At 37.3% G+C, this 15,456-nt stretch overlaps 1 protein-coding gene across 1 annotated transcript in view; it reads right to left on the bottom strand.

Annotated features, from left to right (window-relative positions):
- Positions 1-1,940: 1,940 nt before the first annotated feature.
- The window catches only part of LOC128636387 (galactosylgalactosylxylosylprotein 3-beta-glucuronosyltransferase 1-like), a 126,198-nt gene continuing 112,682 nt past the window's right edge, over positions 1,941-15,456 (bottom strand). The window contains exons 3-4 of the mRNA XM_053689408.1: positions 7,524-7,817; positions 1,941-1,970 (exon numbers count right to left, since the gene is read on the bottom strand). Coding sequence (XP_053545383.1) covers positions 1,941-1,970; positions 7,524-7,817 — 324 coding nt within the window. The remainder of the gene's footprint in view (positions 1,971-7,523; positions 7,818-15,456) is intronic.

The raw sequence follows: 15,456 nt of genomic DNA, 5'->3' as shown, positions 1-15,456 counted from the left end.
TAATCATCCTCTGGAAGTCAATACAGTTATTTTTTGGGAGAGCTATGGGGACTGTCTGTAGGATGTATAAAATACGGAGAAGAACATTCATTTTTATTGTATGTATCCGCCCAAACCAGGAGAGTGTTTTTTTCCATTGATTAAGATCTTGCTGGATGTTTTCTGCTAGTTTCACATAGTTTTCTGAATACAGGCTTGCCATATCTGGCGTTAAACAAACACCCAGATATTTAAGCGATGACTCTCTCCAGGAGTATGAATTTTGTTGTTTACAGATCTGGAGAATCGGTGTAGGTGTTGAGATAAATATGGCCTCTGATTTATTATTGTTTATCAAGAAATTTGAATGTTTACCGAACTCTTGGAAGGCCTCTTCTAGGGCGTTAATTGAGTCCTCTGGATTGGTCAAGGTCAATAAAACGTCATCGGCGTATAACGATATTTTGTATTCTTTCTTCCCGATGTTCAGCCCCTTAATTTTATTATTTGTCCGGATTCTAGCAGCTAAGATTTCCATAGAAATTACAAAGAGTATGGGCGACAGGGGGCAACCCTGTCTGGTGCCATTAGTTATATTATTATTATTCGGCGTCCATTGATATTGTTACTAAAGGGATCTTATTTAACTTAGCATATTTCATTAAATGTAGTGTTTTGATGGCATTGTCCCGTGCTTCTCTGCCTGGGACAAATCCCACCTGGTCAGTGTTAATAATATAAGGCAGAATCCTGTTTATTCTATTAGAAATAATTTTGGAGTAAATTTTTATATCATTATTAAGTAATGAAATTGGTCTGAAATGTTTCGTATTATTAGGTTCTTTACCCGGTTTGGGTAGTACAACTATTCTCGCTTCTAATGTTTCTTTTAGAAAAGATGAGTTATCATTGAGTGAATTAAATAGTCTAAGTAGTTTCGGTGCTAATGATTCTGTAAAAGTTTTATAGTACGTTGCATTAAGGCCATCCGGGCCCGGGCTCTTGCCGGCTGGAAGGTCCCTAATAGTCTGAGTAACCTCTTGTAGTGTAAATGGTTCATCTAGTGACCTTTGTTGTGCTTCTGTAAGGGTGGGTACCTCCGTTTCTTTTATATATGCCAGTTTTTCTAGCTCATCATTTTGAGAGGTATTATTGGGATCTAAATTATATAATTTCTGGTAATAGTTTTTAAATTATCTGGCAATCTCTTGACTCCCTACTATATAGTTCCCTTGTGCATCCTGTAATTTTGGGACATATGATTGCAATATTTTTTTCTTTAGGGCTCTTGCCAGCAATTTTCCGGCTTTATTGCCTCCATTGAAAAATCATTTTTTAAGTGCTAGCGCCTTTTGTTGGGCACCTTTATTCAAGAATGCATTGAGGTTATTGCGAGCTTCTTTAAGCTGTGTTGCTACGCTCGTGTTATATGGGTCTTTTTTATGTGATTGTTCCATCTTTTGCAATGTATTATTAAGGAAGAGATAGGTTTTATTTAGATATTTTTTTTACTCTAGCCTTGTGTTTAATGAATTCTCCTCTTATCACCTGTTTATGTGCCTCCCACCAAATCGCAGGGGAAGTATGATTACAATAAAAATACGTATCTATTGTTTCCTGAATAGATGTCTTGATTTGTAAATCATTCAGCAAATAATCCTCTAGTCTCCATTGATATGGGGCCACTGGTGTCTCTGGCCACTTAATGCTAACTGAAATTAATGAGTGATCTGACCAAGATATATTATGTAGTTTTGTTTCCTGAACCAGAGAGTAACTGTTTTGATCAATAAAAAAATAATCTATACGTGAATATGATTGTTGGGGGGCCCAATAAAATGTGTAATCCTTTGTTATGGGGTGTAATGTTCTCCAACTGTCTATAAGGGATAAGGAGAGCAAATTGGATTTGACTGATTTGATTACATGTTTGGCTATATTACTCTTTTTTTTTGAGCAGTCTAACATTGGCTCAAATGCCAGATTAAAATCTCCACCCATTATTAGTGTGCCTTTCATGTTTTCCATTATCAGGTTAGTGATTCTCTTAAAAAATGCTTTTTGTCCTGTATTGGGTGCATATATGTTGACTATTGTAACGGGTCTGTTATATAATAGACCAACCAGGCACAGGAACCTACCCTCTAGATCTTTTTCCATATGTAAAAATTGAAAAGGGATATCTTTCTGGATTATTATACATACTCCGTTTCGTTTCTGTGTATTCGAACTATGATAAATAGTTGGGTAATATTTATTTATAAATCTAGGTTCATTATTATGTAAGAAGTGAGATTCTTGAACAAAGACAATATCTCCTTTCGCTTTATGGAAACTGTGCAATGCTATGTGCCTTTTATGGGGTGCATTGAGAACCTTAGCGTTTTGAGATAGAAATTTTATTTGTTTTATGTCCATTTTATTATGATTAGAAGGTAATGCTTATGAGTAAGTAGACCGTTCTCTGGATTGTCATCTTCCCCAACAGAGTGAGAGTGCACAGGTGGCAAGGGGAAACGGGGGGAGAGAGAGAGAAGAAAAAAGAGAGAAAAAAAAAAAACATGCAACACATAGGAGTCGTACACAGACCAACAAGAAAAAACGTCCATGTACCTCTAAAAACTTAATAGAAAAAATACTCTGTCGCCCTCTTCCTCCGTGGGAGAAATAGGAGAGGGAGGGAAGAGAAAAAAAAAAAAATTTGGGGAGAGGGGGGATGGAGAGGAGAATCACTTCTCTACCCCTTTCTTTTTCTCTTTCCTCCTCTTTTTCTTTTTTTTTTTTAAAAATAATATGAATTAATACTTTTTGCCTTTAATAAGTGTGTGCTACAAACCTTTTTATTCTTAAGTATTTAAAAGTGTTCTATAAAGTGTCTTCTCTATGCTTAATCGACTTCTATTATTCCAAAGTTAAACTCTCTTATTGTGTGCTTACTATCCATGTCTATTACCAACCTTATATAGTGTTCAATATTGCTTCATACCAGCATCTTGCAAAATATCTCTCTAGCTGTGGTGTGACTAATAAATCTTCTATTTGTTATTATACTATTGATCCTACTTTTAGTGCTTATCTTAAACATTATTTCTCTTGGTTTTATCTCTTACTAAAAAAAACAACAAAAAAAACACCCACCCCGTAAATTTACTATTACTCTTCAATCCTAAGTATAGTTATTCTAAATATATGTAAAATTACTTTTTATTCTAGCATGGTTAAGTGGTTGGTGATATTCCATAAAATGCCCTATTTGCTAATAATTATCTACCCAATTAAAAAAAGCTTTCACCTTATGTGCCTTCCTCTCGTGTATATTACTAACCCTATGTGATATTGAGTGTTACTTTATACCAACAGCTTTATAGGTTTGTCTACGCCTGCTATATAGCTATTAATCCTTCCATTTCTATATGTAGCAGTATGTATTTCAACCTATACTATAGCTCTTAGTTCTCCTATTTGTAATTACCTTAAAAGGGAACTCTTCCTTTTGATTTATCTCATACTTATATCTCCTACCTAATGTGTGTGCAATGAGAGAGAAAAAAAAACAAAAAAAAACACCCTTCTCTTCCGTTTCCCTTATCTTCTCTTTAGAGATGGAATCTTATCTATCTATCTGCTTTCCAATCCCTTCTTCATTCCCCTTTCCCCTCCTTCCTTCCTATTTCTCCCCCCTTCCCTTCCTACTCTTCTCTCTTCTCCCCCTTTTATTACTTATATGTCACTTTAGACCATTATGAGCCCTGCAAATGTAAGGGAGCTTTTGATTGTTTTACGTGCTGGACTGAGGCGGTATTATTGGGTTCTTGGTTTTCCATCTGAATGGGGTGGGGTGGGGGGTCTATTCCCAGAGTGGTACAAAATGTATTTATATCATCCGTCGTTCTTAAAATCGCGGTTTTCCCATTTATTGTTGCTCTTAAATCGAATGGGAACCCCCATCTGTAGGTGATATTCAATTGACGCAGCTGTATGGTCAGATGTCTCACTTCTCTTCTCCTCTGTAACGTCCTTGGGCTAAGATCTGTTAAAATCTGTATGGTCTGTCCATCATAAGTTATGTTTTGCTGTTTCCTTGTCATTTGCAGTATAAGATCTTTATCCTTGAAGTGTGCAAATTTAATTATTATGTCCCTCGGTGGTTCCCCCGGTCTGGGTTTGGGCCTGAGGGCTTTGTGGCTTCTTTCGAGGTTCCTTAATGCGTAGTTATTAGTATCTGTAAGGTTGTTAAAGAATTGGAGGAGATATTCTTCTAGTTCTTCCTTTGTCACATTCTCTGTGATCCCCCTAATTCGGAGATTAAGCCTTCTGTGTCTGTTCTCCATGTCTTCTATTTGGTTCTGTTGTGTTAAGAGTGCTTCCCCTTGTTGGCGTATTTGAGTTGTTAGGCTGTCAATAGTGTTGGTAATTGTTATGTTTTCTTCCTCCAACTGTGCCACCCTGTTACCGATCTCAGAAACATCTTTTTTCACAGCTATAAGCTCCGTTTTAATGCATTGTTTAACCTGGGAGATTTCGTCAAGGAGAGTCTGGATGTCTTTTTTACTAGGTAGGTTCTGTAAATCTGCCTTTGTTACAGGAGACGTATTTGGTTCAGATAGACTCTGTGAGGACCTAGAGGGAGATTGGTCTTCTGAGGTACTTATTAGGGATATATCTGTTGTTTTAAAGTATTTATCCACTTTTGATCCTTGTGGTGTGGTAATTTTATTTACTTTATCTTGTTTATTTCCTTTTTTAGAGGCCATGTTAGTAGTTTTAGTTTTTACCCAGCTTTAGCTGACTCTTATTTTTCCCTTTTCCCCCTTCTTTCCCCTCTTTCTTCCTTTCTTTTCCCTTCCTCTCTCCCCTCTTACCCTCTCTCTCTCCTCTCCTTCACCTCCCTTATCTTTTAATTGATATTTTTAGTTTAATTATTTCTGCTGATGTAGCAATCTCTATGTTGTGAGCTTGTAAATTACTATCTATCACCTTAAAAGGCCTAAGAATCTCTATTAGTTTTCTACTTTATGAGCTCACCCCTGTCCAGGTTATAGAGGGTTAATCTTTTGTTAAAAAGGGGGATGAGATAGATGTTTTTGATTTTTTCTTTTATTTCTTTATTTCTCTAGTGTGGAAAATGTCCAAGAGGCTGTATGTACCTTTTTGCTGGGTTCCGTCCCCCCTACCACCACCACCTTTGTCCCTTGTGTCTCGCCTTTTGGCTGTTTGTTTGTATCACTTTCAATAATTATGCAAGCAATATGCCCCCTTAGATTAGCTTATCTTTAAATATAGGGCTTAACAAAATAAGTTGTTCAAAACATACATTAGGTCATAATCCTCTACTTTTAGTATCCCCTTAAGTTGCCTTAACTTTAAATATATGATTTTAATTGCGTGAATCGTTCAAGGCAATCCGCAGACCTTAATCCTTACTGTGTAATATGGACAATATATATGGAGCATGTAATTGCTAATAAATTCAGTGTAACTGGCGTTTCACTTGTGCATTTAAAGGCAAGAGATTTAAACATTTAGCAGTGAATACCCCATTAACATTAAAGTCCCGATATGCAATATTGCTAAGGTGCATCAATATAAAGCATTCCTTTACTTTGCTACCTTAAATATGGGGTAATACTGCTTACTGTTTAGTCAAATACAGGTGTAGGCGGTAATACTTGCTGTTTGAAGGCCCCTGGGGATTTTAACTTGCAGCCCAATTTCTTTTCCAGGGTTCCAATGAAAGGGGTCGGAATTCTTCCAGCAACGTGTGTCGTCTAATAGTTACCCACTTTAAGAAATATTGCGGGCTGAGTAGGCGACATATGCTTCGGGTGAGACCTGTAGGAAGAGCTACACCTGTGAACCTGTCGCGCCTGGGGATTCCGCAGCGTTAGAGAGATGTCTCCCCGCACTCCAATCTCGCGGTTCCGATCACTCCTCTTCCTGCTCTGCTGGTTTGTTAGCTCTGGCAGCCAAACTCCAGCCGGATGCTTCTGTCCCGTTCTCTCTCCTTCAGCGTGCCTTAACGTAACGGGCCGGTGCTCCTCCTGTCCTCAGAGTTATGCTCCGTATTAGAGGTATGTCTCAACCTGTTTCAAGCCTATGCTTATGAAAGGGGAAACTTATGGATTATTGTGGGGGAGTCCAGGTTACCATCTTTTTGCTTTAACTCCCCTCCTTTCTCTCCCGGAGTGTGGGCTGTTATTCTTTGCTGCTCATAGGGGGTAATACTCAGCCGGAGCTCCTAGTACCTGCAGCCATGTTCACTCTCGGCCGGCTCCGCCCCCCAGTCGACTTGAGTGTCCTTTTAACTATAACCCACTGCATAGTGGGGTTTTTTATTACAACAATGAAACAAACGGTTTAATAATATCCCTTTAAATTATGAAACAAGCTCTCTAGCAACAAATGAATTAAGAAATTCTCTCTAGTAAACAAAATGTTATGTAACTCTTTAGAATACAAGGGTTTAAGAAATCACTGGGAAATAAAAGGTTAAGAAACACTCTCTGGCAAACAAGGGGCACAATTTAAGTTCTCCACATAAAATAATGAACATGACAGTGCTGGCTGATGAATGACATTCCTTCAATTGAATAGAATGGCTGCACAAGAACATGTATTTTTTTTTATATAACTGACTCTGCACCTTTTAAAAAAAAAAAGGATTTCTCTAAAAAGTAATTTGTTTGTTTTTAGAAACTTAAAGGGACAGTAAAGTCATAACTAGATATTCACGATTTAGACAGAGCATACAATTTTATTTTTTTAATTATTATTTATTGACCAACAAAAGGCAATGTTATACAATACTGCAGACAAAAAATCAAAAAGAAGGATTAATGTCTTCCGATATTCAGACAGTTTTTCAAAAATAAAACATATTACATGATACCAAACAAAAAGTCCTCCTAAAAAGGAAATTTACTATCGTAAAAAAAGCCCTGACCATAAATATACATTTTATGAAAACACCTTGTGTTGGGTTTTTTCCCCCTTTTTTCCTTCATTTATCATAACCCCACCCCAAGAGAACAACTAAAACACTTACAGACACAGCCGGGAAAGAAAAAAAAAAAAAGAAAAAAAAAAAACCAATACGTTATATTAATACACTTTTTACCTCTGTGATTACCTTGTAGCTAAGCCTCTGCAGACTGCCCCTTTATTTAATTTCTTTTGACAGACTTGCATTTTAGCCAATCAGTGCCCTTTCATAAGTAACTCCACGGGCATTAGCACAATGTTATCTATATGACACACATGAACTAATGCCCTCTAGCTGCGAAAAACTGTCAAATACATTCAGATAGGAGGAGGCCTTCAAGGGATTAGAAATTAGCATATGAGCCTACCTAGGTTTAGCTTTCAACTAAGAATACCAAAAGAACAAACAAATTTGACGTTAAATGTAAATTGGAAAGTTGTTTAACATTGCATGCCCTATCTGAATCATGAACGTTTAATTTTGACTAGACTGTCCCTTTAATGTACATTATTTTTTTAGCATTATATTGTTGAAAAAAAACAGAATTATAATAGCTTCTAACCTTGGTGCAGTTGTTGGCTTTAGGTTCCAGTTCATCAATGCTGACAAGGGTTTCCAGTAAGCTCGTCTCCTGATATCCACCTTTCACATCTAAACGAAACACGGCCCTGGGATTTTCCAGAATCAGCCTCAAGTTGATAGCAAAACCAGCCATGTCTATAGCAAAACGTCGTGACGCCTCATACTTTACTGCAAATCCCTCAACCTTCCCGGCAGCGTCTAGATTCAATGACTCGTAGCGCAGGCCACCAACAAAGGCTACCGGCCAGACAGAGACTTTGTTAGTGTATCGCATCTGTAGGGAAACAAGTCAGGAAGGTCTTGACAAAATAAATTATACATTAATTAAAATGACATACATCAGATATCCTAATATCTTCTTATTCTGTTCTATTTAAAATTAAAGAACATTGGCTGACACAGATAAGCTTTAACCTGTCCTAGAGTTCATTGGCTGAAAAACAAAACTGACCAACTCTTAAAGGGACATGAAACCCAATTTATTTAATTTGTGAATTAATTAGAGCGTGCAATTTTAAGCAACTTTCTAATGTACTCCTATTATAATTTTTTCTTCGTTCTCTTGCTATCTTTATTTGAAAAAGCAGGAATGTAAGCATAGGAGCCGACCCATTTTTGGTTCAGTACACATACATTTAGCCACCAATTAGCAGGCGCTACCCAGGTCCTGAACCAAAAATTGTCCGGCTCCTATGCTTACATTCCTACTTTTTCAAATAAAGATAGCAAGAGAATGAAGAATAAATATACTAGGAGTAAATTAGAACTTTGCTTAAAATTGCTGCTCTATCTGAGTATGAAAGAAAAAATGTGTGTTTTGTGTCCCTTTAATTCTCTTGATATCCTTTGTTGAAAAGCATATCTAAAGGCTCAGTAACTGCTGATTGTTGGCTGCACATCACCCATGTGCATTGCTATTTCTTCAAAAAAGGATATCTGAAGAATGAAGCAAATTAAATAATAGAAGTAAATAGTAATGTTTAAAAATGTATTTTTTATCTGAATCATAAAAGAAAAATATTTATTTATTTTAAAATATTTATGATAGTTATTATTGTACAATTAGCAAGGCATCCTCCTATTGCAAAAAAATTAATTTCTCTCATTTATTAGAGGACTGGTTTTTAAACCTGTCCTCAGACCTCCCCAACAGGCCAGGTTTTCTGGATAACCTCAGAAGAGAGCAGGTAAAATAACTGTTTACTAATCAGCTGATTATTTCACCTGTGCTCCAGTTCAGAAATCAACAAAATGTGACCTGTTAGGGAGCACTGAGGACCGGTTTGAAAACCAGTGTATTAGAGCAATGAATTGTTAAAATTACTGGCCCAAGCATGCTATGGTCTAGTTTCCATTGCTATATATATGAAACCTATATAAACTTTAAAGGGACACTGAACCCAATTTTTTTTCTTTTGTGATTCAGATAGAGCATGCAATTTTAAACAACTTTCTAATTTACTCCTATTATCAATTTGTCTTCGTTCTCTTGCTTTCTTTATTTGAAAAAGAAGGCATCTAAGCTATTTTTTTGGTTCAAACCATGGACAGCACTTGTTTATTGGTGGGTGAATTTACCCACCAATCAGCAAGAACAACACAGTGTGTTCACCAAAAATGGGCCGGCATCTAAACTTACATTCTTGCATTTCAAATAAAGATACCAAGAGAATAAAAAGAATTTGATAATAGGAGTAAATTAGAAAGTTGCTTAAAATTGCATGCCCTATCTGAATCACGATAGAAAAAAATTGGGTTCAGTGTCCCTTTAATGAAGATGTGTTTTTTTACAACTAATTTACACAGTTTACAAAACAGTCCTCTGTGCCTAAAGGTACACGAAATATGTATTTCATGATTCAGATACAGCATATTATTTAAAACAAATTTCCAATTGACTTCTATGATCTCTTGATAACCTTTGTTGAAAAGTATACCTAGGTAAGCTCAGGTGCTAAGAGCTAGCTGCGGATTGGTAGCTGCACATATATCCCCTCTTGTCATTGGCTTAAAAGTATGTTAAAGGGACATTATACGCTAGATTTTCATTTGCATAAATGTTTTTGTAGATGATACATGTATTTACAATCGCTACAGGAGGAGGGAGGATTGGGGCAAGAGACCCAAATGGTAGCAAAAGCTAACAAACTACAAATCATTAACCTCTCATCCTGAGTATTGTCCCCCAAACACTGTAATATTTTATCAAAAGGCCTGTCCTTCTCCCCCACTCCCCATATGGACAAATTTGAATTGATAAAAGATCTTCATCTTTTTTGTAGAAAACTTGGCCTAAAAAAGATATACAGTACACATAGAGATAGTGCTACAGATGAAATCCAAACACTAGATACACTCATAGAGCTATGGATTGAAAATGAGGGACTTAACAATGAAAACCCTCAAATATTCTTGGACAAGAAACTGAAAACTAAGTCCAAATTTATGCCACAACTTAACAATGTATCCCAGATCGATGTTTTCCTTAAAATGGTTACTAAGGAATTCCTACAAATTAAGGAAAACAAGATATCAAATATGAGTAGGGAAGACTTGGAAGCCTTGACTGAGATCCAATCCTGGGATGATATTTTGATTAAACCATCTGATAAGGATCTGGGAAAAAGAACAATATGTTTCTGAAGCAAATAGACAACTGCGTGATGAGAAATGCTATAAGTTTCTCTTCTCTAATCCAACCTCTCAATACTTGGAGAAATATAATAACATGATCTATGTAGCTAAAGAAGATGGTCTCATAAGTCCCAAGGAATGGCAATTTTTACATGTCAAAAACCCAAAAGTAGCTACCTTGTACCTACTGCCGAAAGTCCATAAAGACAAAAAGAAACCACCTGGTAGGCCAATCGTGTCCAGCATTGGTAGCCTATGTGAACAAGGCAGTAGGTTTCTTGATCTCTACTTACGTGGTATAGTATTGACATTGCCATCCTTCATTAGGGACACCATGGACATATTGAGCAAAATTAATGACATAAATGTTGAAAGTGACACATTGTTAATAACTTGTGATGTAGAATCACTGTACACCACTATTAAACATGATAAAGGGTTTGCTGCCGTTAAGTATTATCTAAACATGGAAGCTAGAGACAGATGTGCACGTAATGACTTCATTATTTCATTGCTCAATTTAATTCTTAAACATAATTATTTTGTGTTTAATGATCGCTTCTATTTACAAACCCAGGGCACTGCAATGGGCTCATCCTGCGCCCCCACCTATGCGAACATCTATTTAGGTTGGTGGGAAAGGGAGATTGTTTTTCATGCTGATCTATATCAATATACCCAATATATCCAACTTTGGTGTAGATATATAGATGACCTGTTCATTATTTGGACAGGGAATGAAATTCTATTCAAGGAATTAATAAATTTACTTAACATGAACGATCTTAACCTTAAATTGACATATAATATAAGCACCGAAATGGTGGAATTCCTTGATGTTAGGATATACAAAAGTGCTGATAACCAATTGAAATCTGATCTATTTCATAAAGAGACAGCCACGAATTCCATACTACAGTTTGACAGCTGCCACACATTACAGACAAAAAGAGCCATCCCGACAGGGGAATTTCTGCGCATTAGACGAAATTGCTCTGATGCTGATAAATTCTTAAAGCTTAACAACTTAAAATTCGCTTAAAAGATAGAGGTTATACCCGGCAGATAATTAGGAAAGCTTTTCAAAGGGCTAAACGTACCCCCAGAGATCAATTACTTATACCGAAGACTAAGGTCACAAATACAGAGGAAAAACTCAGGTTTGTTAGTACCTTTACTTCTGAATATAAACTGATAAGTGAGATATTGAATAAACACACTAATATTCTCAAATCAGATGATGATTTAACTAAATTTGTTGGGGACCGAATACTCACGAGTTGGAGGAGAGCACCCACTATTGGGAACAAACTGGTAAGAAGTCATTTTATGAGGAAAAAGAGCTATCTCCACTTTTGTGGCACATATGCCTGTGGATCGTGCAGTTTCTGCCAATATGTGATGAATATCAGAGAATTTAAGACCCTAACAGGCTCCACAAAGAGAATGTTTGGATTTGCTAATTGCAGAACGAAGAATGTTGTATATTGCCTTTCCTGTACCTGTGGCAAAAAGTACATTGGTATCACAACACGCGAACTGCGGATTAGACTGGGAGAACATTTAAATAACATTAGGAATTGCCAAGAGGACAAAAAGAATATAAAAAGAACCTGACCCCAGTAGTAAGACATTACTTGAAATTTCATGGAATTAAACCAACATTAAATATATATGTCTTACAAGTTATTAGACCAGGGATAAGAGGTAGTAATGTGGAATCTATGCTCCTGCAGGCTGAGTGTAGATGGATTTTCTGGTTAAATACTTTGGCACCATCTGGTATTAATGAACAGGATGGATTTGGTGCTTTCTTATAATCACCATTAATCTACCACATGAATCCCTGGGTCTACAGGCATTTATTACTTGATGAGGAGTTGAATACATATGTTGATATTTTATCCGTAAGTAAGCCTACACTGTCAGGTACTGTTGTACACCATTTGTGTACATATCTTATGTCCTTATTTGATCAGATCATTACGACAGTGGCAAATCCATATATATACTTTCTAATGTGTCAAACTTACCCCTATTTTGAGAGTACATAATAGATACCATTTTCTGTGCGTGCTCTACTTTGTCCACTTTTTCTTTACTTTGCATTTTTTGTATACACTTTGAACCTAAGGGCAGTGAGCACCCCCCATATTATTGGATCAATATGCATACCCTCTCTTTTTTTTCTTGAATTTCTAGAATTCTTGATGGTATGAATTATTTATGGGGCCCTAATTGAGAATTATCCCTTAACCATTATATCATTACATTTATTTAGCCTATACAGTTTTGTTTTTTTGTAAAAATGTATAGTTTTGCTTATTTTTAAATAACATTGCGCTGATTTTCAGACTCCTAACCAAGCCCCAAAGTTTTAGGAGAATACTGAGGTCTACTTAATCCAGCTTGTTCCTGTTTGTGTAAAGAGTCCTTTCATATGCAGGGGAAGGGGGAGTGTCTGCTTTCACTGGGTGTTCCAGTCAACCTAATCAGCAGTGCTAAACTGGGAGCTTCTTAGTAAGTGTTTAAAAGGTTTTATACTGGATTTTTACATCAGTATCTGTGCATATTCTTCTTTACAGTAGTGTCGATTACATGCCGTTATATGAAAATTGATGTATACTGTCCCTTTAAGCTAGCTCCCAGTATTGTATTGCTGCTAACAAGAGAATGAACGGCTAGATTTAGAGTTGGGCGGTAGCCGTCAAAACCAGCGTTAGAGGCTCCTAACGCTGGTTTTTACCACCCTCTGGTATTTAGAGTCAGTCAGGAAAGGGTCTAACGCTCACTTTGCAGCCGCAACTTTTCCATACCGCAGATCCCCCTACGCCATTTGCGTATCCTATCTTTTCAATGGGATCTTTCTAACGCCGGTATTTAGAGTCGTGGCTGAAGTGAGCGTTAGAAATCTAACGACAAAACTCCAGCCGCAGAAAAAAGTCAGTAGTTAAGAGCTTTCTGGGCTAACGCCGGTTCATAAAGCTCTTAACTACTGTGTTCTAAAGTACACTAACACCCATAAACTACCTATGTACCCCTAAACCGAGGCCCCCCACACCGCCGCCACTCTATTAAATTTTTTTAACCCCTAATCTGCCGCTCCGTACACCGCCGCCAGCTACATTATCCCTATGTACCCCTAATCTGCTGCCCCTAACATCGCCGACACCTACATAATATTTATTAACCCCTAATCTGCCCCCCCCCCAACGTCGCCGCTACCTTACCTACACTTATTAACCCCTAATCTGCCGACCGAACCGCACCGCTACTATAATAAATGTATTAACCCCTAATCCGCCTCACTCCCGCCTCAATAACCCTATAATAAATAGTATTAACCCCTAATCTGCCCTCCCTAACATCGCCGACACTTAACTTCAAACATTAACCCCTAATCTGCCGACTGGAGCTCACCGCTATTCTAATATATTTTTTTACCCCTAAAGCTAAGTCTAACCCTAACACTAACACCCCCCTAAGTTAAATATAATTTTTATCTAACGAAATAAATTAACTATTATTAAATAAATTAATCCTATTTAAAACTAAATACTTACCTGTAAAATAAACCCTAATATAGCTATTTTAGGATTAATATTTATTTTACAGGCAACTTTGTAATTATTTTAACCAGGTACAATAGCTATTAAATAGTTCATAACTATTTAATAGTTACCTAGTTAAAATAATTACAAAATTACCTGTAAAATAAATCCTAACCTAAGTTACAATTAAACCTAACACTACACTAGCAATAAATAAATTAAATTAAATACCTACAATTATCTACAATTAAACCTAACACTACACTATCAATAAATTAATTAAATAAAATACCTACAATTATCTACAATTAAACCTAACACTACACTATCAATAAATTAATTAAATACAATACCTACAAATAAATACAATTAAATAAACTAACTAAAGTACAAAAAATAAAAAAGAACTAAGTTACAAAAAATAAAAAAATATTTACAAACATTAGAAAAATATTACAACAATTTTAAACTAATTACACCTACTCTAAGCCCCCTAATAAAATAACAAAGACCCCCAAAATAAAAAAATGCCATACCCTATTCTAAATTAAAAAAGTTCAAAGCTCTTTTACCTTACCAGCCCTGAAAAGGGCCCTTTGAGGGGCATGCCCCAAAGGATTCAGCTCTTTTGCCTGTAAAAAAAAAATACAATACCCCCCCCCCAACATTACAACCCACCACCCACATACCCCTAATCTAAACCAAACCCCCCTTAAATAAACCTAACACTAAGCCCCTGAAGATCTCCCTACCTTGTCTTCACCTCACCGGTTTCAGCGATCGGTCCAGAAGAGGGTCCGAAGTCTTGATCCAAGCGGCGGCTGAAGAACTCCATCATCGGGCTGAAGTCGGAAGTCCATCATCAGGATGAAGTCTTCTATCAAGCCGCATCTTCAATCTTCTTTCTTCCGGAGCGGAGCCATCTTCTTCCCAGCCGACGCGGATCCAACCTCTTCAAGCGACGCCTACTTGCTGAATGACGGTTCCTTTAAATGACGTCATCCAAGATGGCATCCCTCGAATAAGGTAGGAATATTCTGATTGGCTGATGGAATCAGCCAATCAGATTCAAGTTCAATCCGATTGGCTGACCCGATCAGCCAATCAGATTGAGCTCGCATTCTATTGGCTGTTCCGATCAGTCAATAGAATGCAAGCTCAATCTGATTGGCTGATTCCATCAGCCAATCAGAATTTTCCTACCTTAATTCCGATTGGCTGATAGAATCCTATCAGCCAATCGGAATTCGACGGACGCCATCTTGGATGACGTCATTTAAAGGAACTGTCATTCGGCGAGTAGGCGTCGGTAGAAGAAGATGTTCCGCGTCGGCTGGAAGATGATGGCTCTGGAAGAAAGAAGATTGAAGATGCTGCTTCATAGAAGACTTCATCCCGATTATGGACTTCTTCAGCGCCCGCTTGGATCAAGACTTCAGCCCGATGATGGATTTCTTCAGCCGCCGCTTGGATCCAGACTTCAGCCCGAGGATGGACGACACTCTTCAGCCCCCCGCTTGGGCTTGGATCAAGACATCGGAGGCTCTTCTGGACAGATCGGGACCCGGTGTGGTGAAGACAAGGTAGGGAGATCTTCAGGGGCTTAGTGTTAGGTTTATTTAAGGGGGGTTTGGGTTAGATTAGGGGTATGTGGGTGGTGGGTTGTAATGTTGGGGGGGGGTATTGTATGGGGGTTTTTTTTACAGGCAAAAGAGCTGAATTCTTTGG

This window comes from Bombina bombina, chromosome 7 (assembly GCF_027579735.1).
Source record: "Bombina bombina isolate aBomBom1 chromosome 7, aBomBom1.pri, whole genome shotgun sequence".
NCBI lineage: Eukaryota > Metazoa > Chordata > Amphibia > Anura > Bombinatoridae > Bombina > Bombina bombina.
This window is presented reverse-complemented; position numbering and strand designations above follow the sequence as displayed.